Source organism: Nelusetta ayraudi, unplaced genomic scaffold (genome assembly GCF_046127955.1).
Source record: "Nelusetta ayraudi isolate G7.1 ecotype Tasmania unplaced genomic scaffold, CSIRO-AGI_Nayr_v1 ptg000056l, whole genome shotgun sequence".
Classification (NCBI taxonomy): Eukaryota; Metazoa; Chordata; class Actinopteri; order Tetraodontiformes; family Monacanthidae; genus Nelusetta; species Nelusetta ayraudi.
In genome coordinates, this window is record NW_027466106.1 from 1,627,541 (window position 1) to 1,649,945 (window position 22,405).

General features: G+C 44.0%; 1 protein-coding gene across 3 annotated transcripts; it reads right to left on the reverse strand.

Moving 5' to 3' along the window:
• Positions 1-296: 296 nt before the first annotated feature.
• LOC142896612 (receptor-type tyrosine-protein phosphatase epsilon-like) lies at positions 297-17,873 on the reverse strand. Of its 3 annotated transcripts, none has more exons than XM_076038392.1 (20): positions 17,647-17,873; positions 11,218-11,289; positions 10,510-10,606; positions 10,016-10,089; positions 9,435-9,571; positions 9,162-9,252; positions 8,945-9,021; positions 8,810-8,846; positions 8,618-8,715; positions 7,546-7,665; positions 6,450-6,610; positions 5,730-5,865; positions 4,948-5,097; positions 3,766-3,859; positions 3,276-3,352; positions 3,001-3,135; positions 2,617-2,742; positions 2,293-2,444; positions 1,116-1,251; positions 297-976 (listed from the first exon to the last, which is right to left on the reverse strand). In XM_076038392.1, the coding sequence occupies exons 2-20, from the start codon at positions 11,282-11,284 to the stop codon at positions 902-904; spliced, it is 2,040 nt and encodes a 679-aa protein (XP_075894507.1). In that variant the 5' UTR covers positions 11,285-11,289; positions 17,647-17,873; the 3' UTR covers positions 297-901. The 3 variants fall into 3 exon arrangements, with proteins under 3 accessions (XP_075894507.1, XP_075894506.1, XP_075894509.1); XM_076038391.1 differs by having other exon boundaries at positions 6,450-6,613; XM_076038394.1 differs by lacking the exons at positions 10,510-10,606; positions 11,218-11,289; positions 17,647-17,873 and adding an exon at positions 10,221-10,294 and having other exon boundaries at positions 6,450-6,613.
• Positions 17,874-22,405: the final 4,532 nt, after the last annotated feature.

A 22,405-nucleotide genomic window follows, 5' to 3' on the forward strand; every position in this document is an offset into this window, starting at 1 on the left:
TAAATTCTGACTTTCCCAGTTTGGGCAAAATTGCATTAAAGACAAAATCCACAAAGTAACATCGCCCAAGGCAATGGGGGAAAAGAAGTTGTCGAAATAGAACGAAAATTAGGAGAGGAAACAGCTGCATGGTTGCGCACACACACACACACACACACACACACACACACACACACACACACACACTCGCGCGCGCACGCACACACACCACAGAAGTGTGAAATGTGATGTTTTGTTTGAGCCCAAAGAGCTCCAGAAACAGGACAAACATTTGGAAAAATGATTCGACATCTTAGCCTGCTGAGCAAACACACAATTTATTCTCCTCATAGCAATTCAACATGTCGAGTGGAAGGCATGAAATACATGAGTGGTGAGAACAAAAAGCCTTGTGGTCGGTTCCGAGAGCGGAGATAAATAAGAATGCATTAACATATTAGTGATGCATCTCAGGCAATGAGCAATACAATTGATCACCTTATGCACATTATTTAAATAGCTAAGAATGATATAAGAGTCACTGAATATATCCTCTCTGACACTTCACTGAGTCTCACACAGTTGTCTAAAGCAACATTAAAAATTATTTTTGTACATATTCAAAATCTAAATCAAGCCATGGAGAAAAGCACGTTTCGTCTACTCGCCGTTTGTACAACTGGGGACGCTTTGAGTTTTCCTGATCAAGACGGACTCTCCTGGAGTGCGCCTGTTTTTATTTCGAGGATCATCGTCATCACCGCCCGCTTTTATAATACAGTATTTTACAACGTGTACCTCTGTAATCAAGTGCAAAATGTAAAAAGAGCTCGGCTTAGAAAAAACAACATTCAGAGGAAAAAAAAAAATGCATAAGATATTGTGCCAGAAATATACAGGGCACAATCTGGCAGGCAGGCTTTTATTTGAAATTGGCGTAGTCGGAGAAGATGTCGACGAAATCCTGAACCACTCTGTAGCAGAAGTCGTACTGCTCCTGGAGGAAGAGGCAGAGAGGGAAGGAGAGGGAGTCAACTGTGCGTTCAAGAAATGCCCACAATTCTCTCTTCTTTTTTTTTTTTCATCTCTCTCTTCGCCACCACAGCTGATTTGATATTTTCCCGTTTCCCACCTACCACAGTCTGAACCATGTGTGGTCTCTGCATGCGCAGACTCTTGACCGTCTGAAAGACGTCCAGGAGACCTTCAGCTTTCACCCTCTCCAAAATGTTGCTGAGTGCGATGAAGGTGCCGGTCCGACCCGCACCGGCACTGAAACAAAAAAACAGAGGGGGGGGGGGGGGGGGATATTTATCGAGCCAAAACACAAGCACCGCTTCCAAACATCGTGTTTTAATGAAGGATCGTGGTTGCAGCTTAGCAGTAGAATAAACCTAAAAAAAAAAAAAAAAAGAAATTAAAAAAAGTAACCTCTTCTCACCGCTTCTTAACAACGGTGCTGCAATGAAACCCTTGTAATCCAGGCAGCACATCCTTTCCCCCATTTAAATAGGAAAGTTTGCAAAGGAAAAAGGTGACCTTTGTGTAATAGCGCTAATAATCATCCTCACTTAAAGAGGGGCTAATCCAAACGCTAACACTAATCAGTTTGAAAGCTCCGTGTTTGACTGAGTCAATGTTTACAATGATGGTGGGATGAAGAGAGAGAGAAAGAGAGAGAGAGAGAGAGAGAGAGAGTGGGAGAGAGAGGCAGGCGGAGATGTGGAGCGGGTGTGAGAGTGATGTGCGAATCGGAGGAAAAGTGTGGAGAGACGTTGGGGATTGCAGTGGGTTAGCCCCGTCTCCCAGGGGCGGCGAAAAAGCTTTAAAAAGCCCTTCTTAGACAAGTGGTGATGAAGGAATAGAAGAGAGTGATGACACCATTTCCTGTCGTTAGCTCATCTTATCAGATTAATCATAGTGGAAGTCAGAGGAGATTTCACTTTGAGAGGTTTTAATTGACTGTGAATCAGTGGATTGGATCAGTCCCAGCGGGCCTTGCTGCCTTAGAATCACTTCACCTGAAGCGAGGTTCTGATCAAAGCTTTCACAGCAAAGTCTTTATAAGGGATCACATAAGTGGTTTAGGCGTGGAACACCGGGGTCTACCGAGGCAAAATGAGGAATTTATTGTTACAGACATAAGAAAATTGTGGAGTGCCGCAAACGGCGAGCGAATCAGGTGGAAGGGCTATTTTTTTTTTTTTTTTAAGTAGGCGAAATATATTTATTTCAATATATATAAAATGATGGGCTCTGTTTTTTTCCATTGTGCTGCAAGAGATTAAAAAAATAATTATAATTAGTCCTCACCTGCAGTGCACAATTATGGGCCTGTTTCCAGACTGCTGCTGCTGCCTCTGCACGGCGGCGATGAGGTCGATCATTCCTCTTCCCTCGGCCGGGATTCCGATTTCAGGCCAGCCGTGGAAGTGGAAGAGCCGGACGTGTTGGGACTGCTTTTCCTGGCGAGACGAGGGGGGAAAAAGGTCCGTTCAACACTGCGTCGCCAGTGAATACAGATTTAAAGGAACGGCGTGGCAACATTTTAAAAATCTGAAGAAAAAAAAAAAAATACATATACTGTTTTTATTTTTTTATGATTCATTAAAAAACAACAACACAACAACAACGTACCGGTCTGTAGGTGAGCATCATGTCTTTGAGAGTGAAGGTGTCGCACAGCGAGTCTCCAGTCAGCTCCACCGTGTAATCTTCAAATATAACACTGCCCTCTGATGGCCAATACTGGAAACACTTTTCCTAGTCAGGACGGTGAGATGGAAACCCAATTAGGCTGCAGCTGTGCTGTTTTATGTTACAATATATATTTTTTGTTATTTTGCAACCACTAACAAAAAAAAAAAAAAAAAAGGTTCGAAAGAATTCAACACAAACACGCTAACGCACACATACACACGGAAGAAAACCGGGACTTAAAATAAAGGCGATGACATAACACAATAATAGCTGCGGCTCGACTCTCGGGCCTGCACTCCTGCTGGAGCGCCGGTACTGTACCTGCTCCCGCTCTTTGAGTTCGGTGAGCATAACGATTGAATGACACCTCCACTCCCACACCATCCTCCAGAAGTCGTCCACCGTGTGAGACAGGGGGGCCTGGGTTGCGATAAAATAGTCCTTCTGCCTGTAGCCCTGGAGGGCGAGATCAGCCGGTAAACAGCGCTCGCCCGGCGCAACAAACATAATATTTTGCATTGTTTGTAAAGGAAACAATGAGCTTTATTTATACTTCTATGGGAAATCTATACGGGAGGTCGTGGGGGAGCTCTTACATCAATAAAGGAGGCATTGATGTAGTCGGTGAACTCCTGTCCTCTTTTCACAGAGAGTATTACTCGGTTGAAATCATCTGCGCAAGAAAAAAGGAGGAAGGAAAGTTTCCACAAGTGATCCCTAATAAAATGCAAGTTTATGAAGAGTCGGACGGAGTTGGAGAAACATCAGAGCTGAAACTTTGGCTGTGTTATTAAGGCCAAACGCGCCAGTTTCCATATCAGTTCTCAGGAAAGTTGTGCTCAAGCTTCTTTTTTTTCTTCCCCCCCCCTTTGCAAGTTGTCAACTGTGTCACTGATCGCTGATTATTCAGATATCTGTGTACGAGGCTATCTCTAAAAATCACCGGCGTGCGCGCCGCCCGCGTGTGCGTGTGTGTGTGTGTGTGTGTGTGTGTGCGTGCGTGCGTGCGCGCGCGCTGTGATACTTTGATGCTTCTCCTGTGTGATGTATTATGAAGCCGCTCGGAGCACGGAGCGCCGTCCTTACACGGAATGATCTGAAGCACACGGTTCTTCTTCATGTTGGCAGGAAGGTTCCCGGTTCTCATGTTCTCCTTCATTATGCGAACATTGGTCAGCTTCTGACGGGAGGAAAACAGGACGCACATCAAAACGGTGGGCACCCGAGTCAGAGAGAGAAAGACCAAAACATGCTAGGAAAAAGGAATTTTAGAGGCTTGTCTTACGGTCTTTTTTTTTTATCTGAGTGGAGAGGCTTTATATATTTAATAATTATCCCTAAAAGTTCTGCGGATCTCCGTAAAACAGTCCAGAAGGGGGAACCAACGGCTGGCAGGTGGAGGGGTCCTTGTAGTTGAGAGGTGCGGTAATCCCCTTTGTGACATCACAGAGGGATTTAGCACACTTTTCTAAAAAAAAAAAAAAGGTGGAGCGCGCAAAAGAAGCAAGGTGTCGAGCGACAGGCTGGAGATATTGCACTGCCTTGCATGTTATGGGATGTTTACAGGGGCTTTCTCTAGTGCACGTGCACCAAAACAAATTGGCTCCCTGCAGGTCCACCCGGTGGGCAAACAAATACATATAACAGGCGCTGCGCGGCCATCGCCGTTCAAATTGTATTGATCTTGGTGTTGCATCGGTATTTAGGCTACCGTTTCAACGGGCCGTTAGCATCGAGCCGCGTCTGTTTGCCGCTATTTGTCGTCCGGCGAGCCGGTCCCAGGAGCGAGCGGGTTACTAACGGGTGACAAAGAGGAGGTTCGCAAACATTAACGTGACAGCGCAAGCCGGGGAAACGAGAAGCAGCGGAACCACCAGCAGCCGGAGCCCCGGCACTTGAACGCTTTACGCTTGTTTTATTAATGGGTAAATAAACAGGTTGAATTCACAAAACTGGGAGGGACTCCTTTGCAAAAACAGCAACGACAAAAAAGAGAGGGATTCTTCAGCGCCACAGCAAAGTGTGTGGCAGATGGCGCTGCCTTGTAAAGTTTTAGTTGAATCTAGGCGTGGTTATTTATGTTACTACTGCCAGGAGTCGCACCCTGGGCAAGTATTCCATGAAAAACATTGCGGCTGCAGGGGCACAGGGTGACGGGGACGATTCATTACCAACTGAAATGTTTAAGAGGGAGAGCGAGTCTCTCTCTCTTTCTCTCTCTTGTTCTCTCTCTCTCTCTCTCTCTCTCTCTCTGTTTCTGTTTCCTACCCTGAACTCCTCCTCCAGGCCCAGCCTGTCGTGGGGAGCCCTGGTGTTGTGAAGCCTGTGCAGATGGCCCTCCAGAGAGCACACATCCAGCTCCGTGTCTCCGTACAGATAGTACTCCAACAGAGCCTGGTAGATGAAGGAGTACTGCATCTGAGGAGGAAGTTAGGAGAGAGAAAGAGCTGTGAGGAGAGGCAGCTCGAGTTCCGTCCTACATTCTTCCACTATTTTCATATCACAGACAGATGTGTGTGTGTGTGTGTGTGTGTGTGTATATATATATATGTATGTATATATATAAAAGTATATAAAAGGCCGTCAGTCAGTTAAAATTTTTAATCGCGATTCATCGCAATTAGTGTCCTCAGTTAACTCTTGATTAATCACAAATTAATTGCACATTTTTTACTCTTCTCTTTATGTAACTTAACAAGAAATTTATTTTAGATTTATTTTGCACTAAGCCAGTTACTCAAGCAGACAAGTCTTTTGACATTTTCTGACAACAGCGCTTCCTCTGGACAACATGTCCAAACAGTGACTTCGACAGCCATAATGTGTATATATGTGTATATATATGTATATAAATATATATATATGTATATATATATATATATATATATATATATATATATATACATATATATATATATATATATGTATATACATATATATATATATATATATATATATATATATAGCATTTCTTCTTTGGTTTGTTTTTTAGCGTGCCAGTTTGGCTGTCAGGCCCCCGGAACAACAGGTCGCAGAGGGTCAACGCTTACATCTGTCTGGATGAGTTGACAGCGCTGCTCTCGTATTCTGCTCACAAAGCCGAAGACATCCACCCTCTGCTCCATGTGCATCATGTCGATCATGCTGTCAATGACAATGAACGTCCCAGTCCTCCCCACGCCGGCGCTGCAGGAAAACAACAACAGAAGGTAAAAGAAAGACAACAAAAAAAACAACAAGGCTCAAGGTCTCGTCTGTGACAAACGCTCAGGTGTAGCGACACAAACACGAGGTGTCAGAGAAGAAACAAGACCGGATCGCCGCATCAGCCACGGCGGATGAACATCGGGGCGTCTCATCTGCGCTCTATGATACCGTGTTCCTGACAAAAAACTTTGCTGCATAGGCATCAGTCGTGCACAGGATCCGGAGCACGCGTCGGAGTTGCCCCCAACACCCTCCTAATAGATTTACAAGGGTCATTTCGGCAGACGGCACCGGCGGGATTCCACAGCGGAGCCCCTGAATGGGTCCCACTGAGCGGCAACAATGGCTCTCAGCCGGGCACCTGTTGCGGCAGTTGCCACCAGCGGCGGCTGATTTAATGTGACGCCTCACTGAAAATCATTTTTTATGAAGACGACTGGATTATAAAGCCAATCGTCATTATGGAAAACCCAATCCGGTGATAAATGTTTTCATTAACTCAAAACACAAACAAACAGGAAGTGACTTTTCACTTCTTGCCGGCTGCGGCCTGGAAGTCATACCTGCAGTGCACGACGATGGCTCCGGCGTACGACGGATTGACAGCCTTGACCTTCTTGAGGAATTTCAGCATACCGATGGGTGAGAATGGCACCCCGAAGTCTGGCCAGCTGGTGAAGTGAAGCTGCGTGACCAGCCGCGGGGCTCGCGGACCATCGCTGCCCTGCTGTGAGGAAGAAGACACGCCGGGGATAAGCTATTAACCCAGTAGCCTACATCAAACGGACCAATCGCTGTGGGTATCTTTTTTTCTCCTTCCTCTTCTGCCGTTTTGCCCAATTCCAACAGAATATAATTATTGTATGCCGCCTTGTTCGCACATCTCATGCATGATCTCTCGAGAGGGCGTGAAATCATCCTCTTGAATGCTCGCTTTCTCCGCCTTATTGAGCGAGCTGCATGCGAAAGCAGCCAGTCGGAGGAGGGAGCAGCTCGATCCTGGCTTCAAATAAGGACGGAACAGAGTCCGTTTTTGAAATCTAGCACATGGCGAGATACAATTTTTGAGCAGAAAAACAAATAAGGACACATCTTGTAAAATTTTGAAAATCTGAAACATTTGCAGAAATAACACTTTCAACAACGTGTTGGTAATTTTGGACTGTGAAGAGTTAAATCAGCTTTAATGTGCAATATGTGAGTCCAGTTCTTTCTATTCTTCATTTTCATCTTCACATATTGTTTACCAAATTGCTCCAACTGCCCCAAGAGAATGATTACTTCTTTTTTTTTTTTTTTTTTCAAAGTCCGTCTCCATACAGTTTGGTCCCCATTTATTATTAATGAGACCCTCGCCTATTACGACCAGCCTATAGGCTTTTAGAGCAATTAAAATCCATATAAAGACCCATTAAAAAAAGGCACACCGTCATTAGTTCAACATCCACATGACCAGAAAAAGAGCAACATTTATCTAAATCTGTAAAGATATTCGGCATGAATCTCGTCTAATTTCGTTTAATTATGTTCTTCTAACATGTAACCACTGAATAAGAAGAGACTTTTAACGTGATGAATTCCTGGTAATTAAAGAGAGAAAAAGAAATCAGGAGCAAATATTGCCTTATGAGCTCATGAATTTTGGATGATTTTACTTACATATTGAACACAAAACTTCCTAATGGTGTAGTCCACCAGCACGATGCAGTCCTCCATAGCAACCCTAATGTTCCCGTACATCCAGCAGCCTTTCTCGGGCCAGTACTGGAAACATTTATCCTTTTGGGGGGGGAGGGGGAAGAAACAAAGAATCACAACAAGGAAAAACAGACGGGGCATTTACGCAGGCAACGGACGCAGGTTCAACTCGGTGTAGCACCAGGGGACGCACGCCAGGCGCATCAGACGTGCGCGAAAACCGGCGAGTGACCTGCACGTTTTCACGATGCAATTCGCTGGCAATCAGCGGCAACTCGGAGTCAGTCAATAGGATCCTCACCGTGACGTTTCAACCCATTAACTAGATTCTCAGACTAATTATCGCAGAGCCTCTTAGGATCTTAACAACAATTATTCCGTCATCGATCCCCAATGTCTCTATTCTGCCCTATCAAACCCTGCTGCTGAGCTCTCAATTGATCATCCCGCCGGGGCTAAATCTAATGCCACGCTAAGTAATCAGCTGGGTGACACTCTTTATGGATTCTCAGTTGGGAAAGTGATCACATAAAGTATCGCCGTGACTTTGGACAGGCCGTTTGCATAAAAAAGGAGATTTTTACCAATAATCACGATGCGTTGGCTGACTTTAAATCGTGAGCTAATGTCAAATTTGTAGTATTTTGGAGACAGAAAGTGTCTCGATACCAATGTACATAGCAGCAGCCCAGCCAGTATCAGCCTGCGTAATTACAAATACTTGAGAAAATTTTCATTGGGACGTATTTTGTTTGTAAAGACACGAGATAAGAGCAAAGGTGACGGGTACACAAAAAAATAAAATGCAGACACTATTCTGATTATTCTACTTCTATAAATGCCCACTGTAGATCTTATAGAATAGAATAGATGTACTTTATTAATCCCAAATTGGGGAACTACGCCGTTGCGGCACTAAAAACAATAGTTTTGTTTTTATTTGACTGTTCCTGTGTTTTGTTTCATTTTTTTATATTCCCAACAAATATCATACACCCCAATGGGCTAGTGAACAGAACAGGAGGGTGAGCACCTCTTTCCTCTCCTTCAGATTGGTCAGCATCACTATGGTGGCTGTTTTCTGCTCCCAAACCATCCGCCAGAAGTCTGCCACTGTCTCAAGCTTCGGGCCTGGGAGAAGAAAAAAAAAAAAAGCAAAAGCAAGAAAATCAATACGTTGAGACTGTAAATCACCGAACGGTTGAGGAATAATTCATATATTTACCTTGAGCTGCAATAAATTTATTTTTCTCTTTAAAGCCCTGCGAGGGAAAACAGAATTCGGGCGTTAGAGACGTTTTTCCCCCCCCAAAAACGTAAGATTAAACTTGCGGTAATCCGATCTGCGGCCCAAATTTACATCGATGTAGGATGCGTTTATGTAGTCTGAGCACGGATGCCCGTCAAGATGACTTAACACCACTCTGGAGTGATCGTCTGTGGGGAGGAGAAGAGAGAAGAAATAATAAAAAAAAAGGGCAAGCATCACTTTTCCCCGAGATTTAGTGATCAATACAACATCCGAGTGTAAAGGTTACATTAATATTGGCCGTGACAGACTATAGATCCTCACTCACATGGTAAAATGTTGGGATATCTGTTTTTCTCTCTGTTGTGCTCTCTGCTCGCCTCCTCGAAGGACCCGAGGTGGTAGTAACACGGCAGCGACTGTAAAGAAAGAAGCCCTCAGTCCTCAGGAGAGCCCAGCCGAGCTTCAGAGCCTCACATAACTTTTTTTATTGCCGCCTCCTGCACGGCAGCTCTGCGCTCGCAGGCCCGAATATCCATGCAAACCTTCCTGCCGCTGCTGCACGGCGGGGGGGAGGGGGGGGGGGTAGGCTCGCGCTTACGTTGAACTCCTCTCTGAAGAGCTTGCCATCGTCCGCCGAGCGTATCCGGTACTCCTCCTCCAGAGAGTCCAGCGGGATGGGGAAGTACCTCTTGGACGGCGAGGGAGACCTGGGGAGCAGGACCACCGTCTGCTCGCCTGCGTTCAGAGGGATATACGACGGTCAAAGCGCTAACGCCTCCCCGGAGGAGCACATTACAAGCTCTCGGAGCACCTGCAAAAACAAGGCCGACGGCCGCCGAGATTTCGTGCTTTGCGCGGCGTAGCACGACAGGAATGATTTCTTGAGTCATAAACATGCTGCTGCATGAAAGTGTCTCAACACAGAACTTGGCTCTTTCCTTTCTTTCTTTCTTTCTTTCTGGTCTCCCTTCTTTTTTTTTTTTTTTCAAAATTGTTAGTTTATACGACTCCCCGCGTGCTACGAAAGCAGAGAGTCCTCTAAAACTTTGGGCTTCATGTCGTGACACTTTTCAAGTCTATAAAAATCGTGAATTTACAATTAAAATAAAAAATACGGAGGGGAAATAAAAATAAAAAGGCTGATTTACGGCACTTCCGCTGACCACTCCACAAAAGTACCTTGTTCTTCCATGAAGCCATTTGGAATCTTCTTATCCACGGAGGTAACCAGGGCTTTCCGGTGGTTTTTGAACCTGCCAGCGGAGGACAGGGGGGAGGCGCGGAGAAAGCAAAGACAAGACAAAGGGCAGATATTTGATCTACAGAACAGAGGCTGTTAAGCACATAAAGAAGGCAAACAGCAAATACCAAAACCAATATCAACCATCTGAGAGAGGCAAAGCTGCTCCTCTTCATGCCTCCGTCCTGGACGCCCAGCGAATGACTGACTGTGGCCTGACCTGACCCGGCTGTTTTTGCGCGTGCCCTCTGGAGGTGCAGCTGTTTGCCCATAAGCCTTTGCACGCCGCCTGTTTCCAAACCACCCCCACTGCGGTGCCCTGACCTGACACGCTCAATCTCATGCTCGCTCAGAGGCTTTAGCGGAGATAAAAAGATGAGGCGGGGATCCACTCGGAGGAGGTAAACAGAAGGGAGGCGTCGGCCCTGTTTACCTTAGACAGTAGATGGTCAGCAGCACGACGATGATGAGGAGCAGCGATATGACCAGCGTGGAAGGCAGCACGTGGGCACCCTGGTGGGTGGGGTTTTCTGGAGAAGTGACATGTGCAAACTTGTAGTTAGGAGGAATTTCTGAGACACCTGAAGCAAGGCCAAATAGTCTCTAAGGTTAGCGACTGTCCTCAAAATGCTAATTATTTCACTGTCAAATGACAAATAGGATAATGGTAAGTTTTGTGATGTGCAACTTATCAAGATAAAGTGAAATATTGAAATGCTTTAGCATTGTGATAAGAAAATGTTTCCAAAATCAATGTCAGTCACAATACCAATACTAATAATTGATACTTCTACAACTTCTGATAATAATAGTAGTAATAATAATAATAATAATAATAATAACAATAATAATAATAATAATAATAAAATGACAAATAGGATAATGGTAAGTGTTGTGATTTGTGAAAAATATCAAGACAAAATGGAATATTGAAATATTAATTATACTTAGCATCGTGATAAGAAAATGTTTACAAAATCAATGTCAGTCACAATACGAATACAAATATCAATACTACTACTTCTACTACTACTACTACTACTACTACTACTAATAATAATAATAATAATAATAATAATAATAATAATAATAATAATAATAATAATAATAATAATAACTTATTTGTTTCCACGTTATTTACCTGCAGTTTGGTTGTCATGAGAGGAATTATTCACAGCGACAGTGATCCCAACCAGAAACAACACCATTGTCACTGCGAAACAGAGAAGGAGGCGGGGGGGGGGAGAGAAAAGGAAAAAAAATAAATAAATTGAGAAATACTGTAAGCAGCCTCAGCTTCCACTGGGTGGCGCCAGATCTATAGATAACCTGTCGGCTGTCTGGCGAGGCTCGCTGGGGGAGCTCAGCTTTGATGAGGCTCAAGAGCCTCGTGTCTGCCTCCCTCCGCTGAGCTCAAATCCTTCCGGGAGATGTTCCTGCAGCCTCGCGCTGCCGGGCGGACAGCAGGAGCAACAGGAGAATAACATAACCTGGTTCTCAGACATCAAATGAGGGGAGGGAGGCAGGGAGGGTTTTAAGCCACAGGTGACGGGAACCGAATCCCCGCCGGACCCCTGTGGGTTTGAGCTCGGTGTACTTTTTTTTTTTTGTCAAAAGGCGTCCTGTTGTGCTGCGCAGACTTTGATGTGCAGTGCCGGCAAACGCTTGACGCTCGGTGACAATGAGACCTGCTGCTGCTGCCGCCCTCTTAAAAATAGCAGCAGCCAACTGTTTGTGTTTGCACGCGGGTCTGGAGCTACTGCTTTATTCAAAAGCTCCTCACATTGCTGCAAGCGATTAGAGATCGTTTCAAGACATCGTTTCAAGTTCCGTTTGTTTTCATCCAAGAGGCAAAAGTCGGATTCTTGCAAACAACTCCAGGATCAAATTGAGTCTGACACATCATCCCTATCATCTCGAAACACGAGGCGATTTATTTCTCCAAACTGACGTCTTCTTTTCCCTCCCTCCCTTGTCCAAATAGGACGATAGTAAATCTCTGAATAAATTGGGCCAACAGGGCAAATCTGCCTAAAAGGCTTTGATGGAATAATGAGAGAAGCAACAAATGAGAGTCCTAATTTATCCTCTGCTCCACATCCTATTCTCCTTATAGAGGCCACAAGACAGGATGGAATAATTCATACTGTCAATTTAGCTCCTCTGGAAATGGGTCATCTAAAGGCCAATTTGTGCTCTTTGTGAGAATTTTCTGCAAGTAACACTAGGGGGTGTTATATAACTGGATCTCCTGGGGCCTTTTGCCAAACCCAGAGCCACAGAATAGTACGAGCCAGCACAATTTATTTCATGCGGAGGTGCGGTACACTGAGAAACACTGTAAATCAAGTGTGTGCATCTTTATCTTGCAGCTGATTTATGCTGTGCATTAGAGTGGAGTTCCTGCTGGTATTGCTGTTGCTACTTGTTTGATTTATGCAAGTCAGTAAGTGTGTCTTGTGTCTAGTGGATAAAACATAATTAATTACTTGTTTCAAAGTCTTAATAGACATGCTCAGGATAATAATACTACAAGAATATGCAAATATTAATGAGAACTAACAAAGCAAAAAATGATTAACAACAACAACAACAGTAAGTAAACGATAAATCAAACCCATCCTTGGATCACAACCCTAACTCTAACCTTACCATATTCTTAACACTAACTTTAGCCAAACATGTTTTTTTGTTTTTTTTACCGTGCATCTAGAATTGAGCATTCAAATTTAGCTAAACTGACAGACAGAAACCACACACACACATACACACTTTTGTTTGTCTTTCTATCTTTGCAGGGACTTTAAGCCATTTTCTATTCTTTGGTACAGCTTAAGTGGGACCTTCACTCCAAGACTAATGACACTACGAACGACCATGAAATGAGCCTGACATCAATTCAACCTTAACGTTAAATAAGTCTAATCTACTTTAATAATGATGCTGGAAAGTTGTGAAGACCAGCCAGAATGTCCTCACTTTGTAGGTTGTAAATGTCTCCTGGGTCCTCATGTCTGCATATTAAAGAGAATGTGTGTGTGTGTGTGTGTGTGTGTGTGTGTGTGTGTGTGTGTGTGTGTGTGTGTGTGCGTGTGTTTGTCAGTTTTGACATTGCAGGCAGCGGTATGCTTTTTTTTTTTTTTCAAATGAGGACATTTCTTGGCTCAGCCTGGCGCCCCTCTCTCTCTCTCTCTCTCTCTCTCTCTCTCTCGCTCTCTCTCTCTCATGCTGTTCCGCCCGCATATATGTCCCACAGCCAGAGGCCATGTGTTGCATTTGTGCCACACTGGTGCGGCGGAGGCGATTCTCTGCGCGGCGATAACAAGCTGACAGTGTGGGCACCTGTTCTCCACACTCCCTCACACTCTCGGACCCGTCCCGCGGGCTTCGTGGCGTGCTGCCTGCACGGGTCGCCGCACGGGCCGCCGCGTATCTGTCATGTGCTGGCACCACTTCCACATCCAACATATTGTCAAGACAAAAGGGGGAAAGAAAACCAAGAAACATTGTCTGCCAAGTGTCACTGCAAGTCACTTCATCTCTTCCATACACACACACACACACACACACACACACACACACACACACACCATATACATATCTACATATCTACATCTATACATACATAAACACTACCAGTCAAAAGTTTGTACACCCTATGAATTGAATGTATTTTCTTTCATTCTCATGACTGTTGACATTGCAGTTTCTCACTGAAGGCATCAAAACTATGTCCACACATGGAATTATGTAGGAAACAATAAAAGTGTAAAATAACTCAAACACGTTTTATCTTGAAACTCTTCAAAATAGCCGCCTTTGATAAGAAGCATATTTAGATTTATTTAACGCGTTTTTCTTTGCTGCATTATTACATATATTTTGATCATATATTTGATGTCTTCAGTACCTACCTGCAGTGTAGAAAGTTGTTAAGACTAAAAAAAAATAAATAATAATAATTGCATGAGAAGGTTTGTCCAAACTTTTGACTGGTAGTGTATGTATATAAATCATTTCTTGTGTGTTTGGAATTCTATTTATAATGATCATGTTTTTCTTTCCACTTCCTGTCAAAGCTCTTATTCTGATTTTCTTTACTTGCGTCTCAGCTGCCTCTCTCTCTCTCTCTCTCTCTCTCTCTCTCTGTCTCTCTCTCTGCTGCGTCCTCATTCGCATCTCGCTCCGATTTTTTTCCATTTTGTTCCAGCCTTGTCTCCTCGTGTCTTCGTCCTTGTGTGCTTTTGTGCTCCTGCGTCACAACTTTGCACACGCACAACACTTGATTCTTGTTGTGTTTTGTCTTGTTTCGTTTTTTTAAACCTCCAACCCACTCAGCCTCGTTAGCATGCGCGGACTGTTCCGTTGGTCCATGACACTGCAATTCCTCTCGTGAATTCAGTCCTCTTTAAAGCTGTGCTCACTCAATGAATGTTACCGTTTATACATAAAATACACTGGTTAAAGGCAACAAAGAATAAAATTCTAATTCACATTAGTCCTAAGTTATCTTTTGCCATTCTGACCTCATATAATTCTGATGTCAGTACGATTCAAAAGCACATTTTCAAAGAAGTAAAAACTCTGTTCTCGGCATCCCCACCAGCTATTCCGTCATTAAAACCAAATTCCTTTTTTTTGAAACCCGTCTAATGAAACACCAACCGCTAATACGATGCCTCCAACCTCCAGCACCTGCTCGACATCGACTTTCCCAAGGAATTAAATTATGCTGCATCACTTGAGTCTGGAGCGCAGAAGCAAATAATCCCATTCATGCATGATGCAATGCTATCTTAAGGAGAAATATGAATATTTTGTGAACGAATATGCATTATTTAAGGCGGATCTCCTTTGCTTTTGTTGCCGGAGAACACAGGCGTGACACAGACGGAGGCAGTTTTAGAAGCATTCTCAATTCATTGTACGAAAAAAGGTGGGGGGGCGGGGGGGAGATGCAGTCAAGACATGCGCTGGCCATTTTCTAAACAAGAAGACTGGCAGTGGCCTGGGATGAACCTGCTCTGACCCACTTCAGCACCCCTCTCAGTTCAACTCTCAAGAGGAACATCTGAAAAACGTGAGGGGAAAATAAAAAAATAAAAACAGCAGTCTGTTTTTCTGCAAGGCCTTCAGCTCGTTCACTCATTTGCTTCATTAATTCACCCTTGAAAAAGGTCGGCCCTTCTTCGTCTTTATTAACCAAACACACACAAGGCTAAATGACAAATACCAATTCAACTGCACAGATTTGACCACAATGGAATCCATTTCATTAAATGACCTCAGAATAGACTGCAAAACCGGAGAAAATGCACCAATTAATAAAAAAAAAAAAAAATCAAAGCATCGCTCTGACCTCCTTCACCTTTTTCTTGCCCCATCTTATGCATAGAGTGAACTACATTCACCATGCAAATATATGCAAATAAGAAGTCTGGGCACTTCAGCAGAATTTTCTTTCCAAGTTCACTTTAAAGACTTATGGTCCTAAAAGGTTTATGTTTGAATATAAAGACCTTCGCTTTCCAGTATGATTTCTGAAGCTCATCACCTGAAGACGGGGGTTCACGCGGTGCACATTAAAAATGCACGCGGCGTACATCCTTCCACCCGCTGCAGTGCCTAATGTGCCGCCGTGTTTCAAGCTAATGTCCTTGTCGTATATCCACCGTCACAGCACAGTAGATTGAAGCTGCGTGTTTTTCCTTTGTGGGCAATCCATCTCAGCCGCACTTCACAAACCTCCGTAAGTAGCTTGTTCAGCAATCCTTTACATTTTTTCTATTCATCGTCCCCCTCCCCCCCGAGTGAGGTATATGGATGAAATGTACCAAATGTTCAAAATGATGGAATGTTTGTGCGTTGACAAAAGTGCTGGAAATCCTTTTTTCCAAAGTTCTTTTGTGGCATAAATCCTGCGTCACTGACTCACAAATGCAACTGGAACCTGATATGTGGACCTGCCAAGTCACTCAAGCCAATCAAAAGGCTTTTAAATTGCGCAATTATTGCAACTAATTGATCAGCTTAAACCTCAACTAGAGAAAAGGCAAAAGGTTACCATCATTATTATAATAATGATGCCACAATTTCATTTGCCATTGTGCACCAGCGAGTAATCTATCACTAAGTAATCCACTACTGTAATTAAACTACTTTTTCAGTAATGGTGTGATTTAACAGGATTACTGGGGCAATTACTGGTAATTATATCATAAATACTTTATCAAGTAACGATTCCATTACTTTTATTTTGCAACCTAAAAATGACAATATCGTAGTTTGTTGTACGTTATGTGCAGGAAACAAGACGTTCTCAACTGCTACTTTATCTTGAAATAACTAAGGTAATTAGTAATTGATTCCTTATGAAACAAAGTAGTTAAAGAAGTAATCAGATTACCTTTTAAAAGAAGTAATCAGTAATCAGTAGTTGGATTACTTCCATGGAGTAACCCCAACAACACTGTGCAGCACAGTTTATATGTTCGTAACTAAAAGCACTCCCTGCACTGCTGTGCACTGCATGCCTGCATTGACTCTGACATCAGTGTGCCTCGGTTTGACACTCATGCAAACAAATTGCCGTTCACCATGTTGTTTGGCTGGTGGAACAAAAAAAAAAAGCGGCGTGCATTACGTTAATTATTCAACATATGCTACTTGCGCGCCGTAATGCTTTTCGATCAGACGGAAAAAGGAAGTTTAAAAAAAAAAGACAAAAACAAAGGCAGCGTTTACACTGCGTTGAGCACGCTCCGTGCACGCACAAAAAAAAAGAGGCACGATTTAAACGACGTAAACTGCACGCCGCCTGAGTCTCTTTGCACTTCAATGGAGCTTCAAACGTATATCCATATTTTGCGCTTGGCACCAGATAAACAGCACATCTCCGACTTTTCTTTTTTTGGGGGGAATATTTGTTTGCCCTCCATTTGGAAGGAGAAAAAAGACAGCGTATAAAAAAACAAAGAAAAACAAACAGCTGCCACTCCCAGCATTAAGTGTCAGGTGTACATCTGAAAAAAGGAGCGCAAACACATGTCAGCGGCGGCGGAGAGACGAGGGAGAGGAGGAGATGAGAGGCGGATGCAGATTACGGGCGCAGATACAACCGGCGTAATGACAGACATCCGCTGCACGCACGCACACGCGGTGAGAAAGGGATGAGGCTGCACGGCCTGATAAGCCGGCAGGCCGCATCTTCAAATGCGCCGCCGCATCTTCAAATGCGCCGCGCCTCCCCCACCCCCTTTTAATCCGTCATAAACTACGCAAAACATCACCTTATTTGATGCCACCCTCCCCGAAAGACGCGACGGTCACCCGGCTTCCTCGTCCTCACCTCACCTCGTCCAGCGGCACGTCTCCTGCGCAGCGAAAGGTCAATCTGGACAGACGTCTCCAAATCCAATTAGCCTCATCTCAGAAGGAGACACTGATCATTGGATTATTTCCCATTAACGGATTAAATTTCAATTGATCCCACCCATCCCTCTCGCTCAAACTGAGTTGACTCTTCTTTTTTTTTTTTTTTTGAGGTCTAGAGGATTTATTAAAGACTTACACTTCCAAGGAAAGCCGCCAGCGTGATCCGGTATCAGTTGACCCGCATGTCAGTCCATAGCCACCGTGTAATCCCAGTTCCTTTCTTGTTTGGCGGCGTATCAGGGTTTACGACCCGTGGTCCTTGTATTACATCCTCACTCCGGGATATCGACGAGAGGCCCGGATGAGGAGATGAGATGACAGGGTCGGGTGCTGAAGCGTCTCGCTGCTTTAACGGCAGCCGGGCCCTCTTAGAACCTAAAGAATAAAAATCAAGGAGAAAAACAGACAGCGGGAGAAACGTGTAAACACAAGCGTAGAATGTATTGCAGTATTGTTCAAGGTATGATGTCGGGCCATGCAGCAGTTTCCCAGTTTTTTGACAAATAAAAGGAGCCTCTTATCTTCACAGCACCTCTTGGTGCTGCGTTCAGAGCGTTGTGTGCAACAAAGCATCGGTTTTAGCCGGGGAAAAAACGAAGCAGAAACCAAGTCTTTCTGTGGGAGGCTGTAAACACGTTGCCAAAGACACTGTTTTATGGAGATCAATATTCTTTTTTCTCATCATTAACAAGACGGACTGGCGTGTGGGTGGAGAAATAAGCGCGTGCAAAGGGCTGTAATGCGAGATCTCGAAGAGGCGAAGGAAGATTCTCTGTGATTGGAGAAGAAAGAGGGAATGCCGGCGTTGAAAATCACGACCCGCTCCACACGGAGACGAGAGGGATGAGTGGGCGTGAGCTCGCGAGCGTGTGCGGCCCGCATGAAAGGACCATTGTTTAGCCTTTCTCCGCATTTCATCAACATTCAGTGTTTGTTGGACGCGCGAGCCACTTATGCCGCGGCCCGACTGGGTAAGTGCTCTCCACTCTCACAGACAGCGTACAGAGCTCAGTGTTGCGCGACGGCGGCGGGTGGGAGGGATGGCGAGGGGGTGTGGTGGATCAAAAAACAACAAAAAAAAAACAAAAACAAACATTAACAAGCTACTTATCGCCAGCCATGCAAAACTAATTAGCCTCGGAATAAGTCTTGCTAAACAGTGTTTGTTGCGCACATGAGGAGCTCGCGCCCATTAGAAGCTTGATGAATGATGTTGACAATCAGTGGCCAATTAAACTTGCGACTGCACATGGCCCCAAGATCTGTACGAGTGTGCAAGGGAAAGAAAAAAAGAAAAGAAAAGAGGGGTGGGAGCTGCGGTAGTGCATCGAATATGTTGGAAATTAATTCTTCACTATTTCCACAAAGAGCCCATTGAGATGCTGTTTATTGCCTTTCTTCAGCCTGAGAGCGGAACCCTGCCCCACTTCGGCCAGCTTGCGCCAGCTCCTCGGAGCCCAACTGCCCACAGGTGTTGGACAAAAAGGCGCATTGTTAACAGCTGGCGGCGGTGGCAGTGACACCGGCAGAGAGGAGGACGATTAGTCAGCCGGCCGAGGTAGATGAGAGCAGCTCCGTCTGAGGGGGAAATGAATGAGCGCAGTATGGAAAACACCTCCTTTTTCTTCTTTTTTTTCCAGGCCGCTCGAAAGGAGCTCAACTTTTCCGAATGTTTTCCGAAAAGTCTGCGCAGTCAGCCGCTCAACTCGAGAGTCGTAAAAAAACTGGTCAAAATAGGCTCCCGAGAAATGAGACGTTGAAGTCGTGCAACAGCAGGAGCAAAGGATTCAGTTGGGCATTGAGCGAGGGAAAGAGAGGCGTCACTGTAATCACACACAAAAGTGCACAGCTCGTGTTCCCCCCTCCCCCACGCACACACTTTCCCAAAATCACAGTGATCACTGTGACGCCAAAAACACACGGCACATGGCAGGCAACAGATTCAGAATCCGCACGATGCCGACCGCAAGGCTTCAGGATATGTGAGAGGAATTTTCTACGGAATTTTGCTTTTCTTACCGTGACGGAAAGAAAAGTAAAGACATAAATTTGCTTCCTACATTTGCGGGCTTGCATTTTCTAATCGCCTGGTACCTAAACCCACAAGTCAGTAGCTCAGGGTTTAACATAAGTAAATAAAACAATTCAATCCCCATCCAGGAACATATGCACTTGCATATCTCTTGTCCTACACAGAGCAGATGTGGGTTTATCCATATAAAAGGGTATTTTGCTTATAACTTCCATGTATCTATACTATACATACAAACAGTAAATGTTTTCCTGAAAAAGAGGTTTTCCCAGAAAAGATTTGTTTTTGGTGACCTAAAAATGTGCTTACGTTTGAACGAAAGGACCAAAGTGCAAACAAAGAATACCTGCATGAGTGTTAAGAGGAATGTGTTGAAGTTGGAAACTGTGTTTACTCTTCAATACAGGCCAAGGTAAGGACACATGGCTGTGACATCTTCAAACTTAGACCTCCACGGGATACAAGAGCAGAGCTATTCAATACACTTATATATATACACTTACACTTATATATTGGCATTTTATTAAAGCTCTTTCAGAACCAAAGCAAAAGGTAAATCCAAAAAATTCATACAACTGTATTCAAAGTCAGAGGAGAGAGCTGGAGTTAACAAAGTGTGGCCTTGATTTCGCTGATTCAGAGAGCAAGAACCTCTACAGCGCTTTTACTCCATATGTGGAAACAGGGCAAAGTTATAAATACACAGAACGCTGAGAAGAAAGAGTCACGACACAGCTTGAGTGACCTTTGACCTGGCCCTTAAACATTAATCCTGTTAGTGAATCTGTCCATCAAAGGTGACTCACAGAGCGGAAGCATAAATGTCACTTTCTATTTAAGAAAAAAGAAAAAAGAAAAAAAAAACTATATTATTTTTATATATGAATATTTAGAAGACCTATGCTAAATGTTAATAGGTATAAAAATGAATAAAACATGTTCCGAAGATTTAAATGCTGTATTTAAATCGCTAAGAATTCTTCATCTTTTTTAAAACGCCGCCGCTCTCCTCTCGGTCCAGGTATCCAGGAGGGACACATGCTAGCGGCACACATGACTACAGGAGCAGCACTTCCGTTGCGGGCCACTCTTCCCATTGACTAAGAGATGAAACATGCGGGCCATTAAAGTTTTATGGGAGTGCAGTCATCACCTAGCACTCTGGTTTAATCATTAATTCATACCCAAACACACAGCGCTAAGCACCGGCGCTACGATGCAGAAGTGAAGCGAGGTGTTTTCTCCAGATCACATGTGGAACACAAGAACTCGGAATAAGGGAAATTTTGCGTTGGTTGAGTTGGGCTCGACCCTGAACTCCCGGCAAAAATCAGTTTCAATTCAAAGCTCATTGGCCGATGACTCTCCTCTCCTTTCCTCACAGATGGTAATTCTTCCTGCTTCAACTATTCATGCTCCCAAATAGAAAGGAAGTGAAGCGCATTTAGGGCTTTCAGAGTGAGTGCATTAATATGCATTGGGCTGCAATAACGGTGAAATACTGAAAATGCGTTGTGAAAATAATATTAGCAAGCAGGTGGCTAAACGAGTTGTGAGCTGTGGCGTTTGTGAAGTAGCAACGATATGTGTTGAGGTTCTCCTGTGTTGCAGATTTGACAAAATAACACCTTGAAACAGATGCTCACAACAAAAAAAAGGTTCAACTACAACACATAGGAGTGCAAACCTGAAGATTAACTACCAGCAGAGGGTAAATTTCATTTCAATTGCAAGAAAAAACTGAACATTTCTGTTGATTCTCTTCTAGTCTGATTAGATGGCACTTTACCTGGACAACTGCAAAAAGTCCCTGCAGAAAAAGGTAAAACCTGGCCCAGTTTCAGTGACGTCTGACCTACATTTGCTGTTAGTTTTGGAGATGCAGCGGAATAAACAAATGTCACACAGAAGAAACGTCAAACAATACAAAAAGGGACGAGTGAAAGAAAGTCATAGTTTCCTGTGGACGTGCAAACAGTCAAAAAGTTTCCTGCCAGGAGTTTTCCAGAAGCTTCTAGCAGCGTTAAAACTGGTTTGCGTGTGGACAAAAGGACAAACTGTGAAGGGAGAATAAGGTGCCCTCATATGTGTGGACAAAGACGGTGCACTTTTGGAAAGCTTCACTTCACACTTTGGATGTATAATTTAATTTCCTACTTTTCAATTTAAAAATTTTGTGAAACTGTGTTTGTGTGTCTGTTTACAAAAAGCTTTCATTGAATTTGTTTGACGCTGCTCCACGTTCATTCTATGGAACAAATATATTTAGAGAAACTTTCGAAACAGCATTTAGACAGTTGAGACTTGGTCAGGAAACAAAGTCGCCTCCACTGAAGCCAAAAGTTACTTTCTCGTCGACACAACAGCAGTGACACACACTTTTTCTCTGTGACTTTGTGTGACGCAAGGAACGCAGCGAACTTCAGCCTTGGCTCCGAGGATACTGAAGACGACACTTCTGGGCCAAGTATCAGCGAGACCGGAGACAATAATCACAGTGATTGTGCTTCTCTGCCTGCTCTGCTGTGGCTAATGCACGGATAAGTTGCTCCCCTCCACTGGAGCACAGCGGAGGGCGAAACTGCCAGAAGTGGAGACGCGGGAGTCAAGATAAAGTGAGCTTCAGCAGCAGACAAACCCAAATCTGTGTTGTGCACTCAAAGCTCATGCATGCTCGTTATTCACCAATTGCCACCATTTTTAATGGACAACTCCAAACAGGCAGCAGAGGCCAAACCATAAAGTGAACACAACAACACACCTGCACAAAATAAACACCGCAAGCTTCATTAGGCCTCGCTCGCTGAATAAGGAGACGCACACTGAATATACTACACTGCATTTTCCACTCACTCCTCATTTT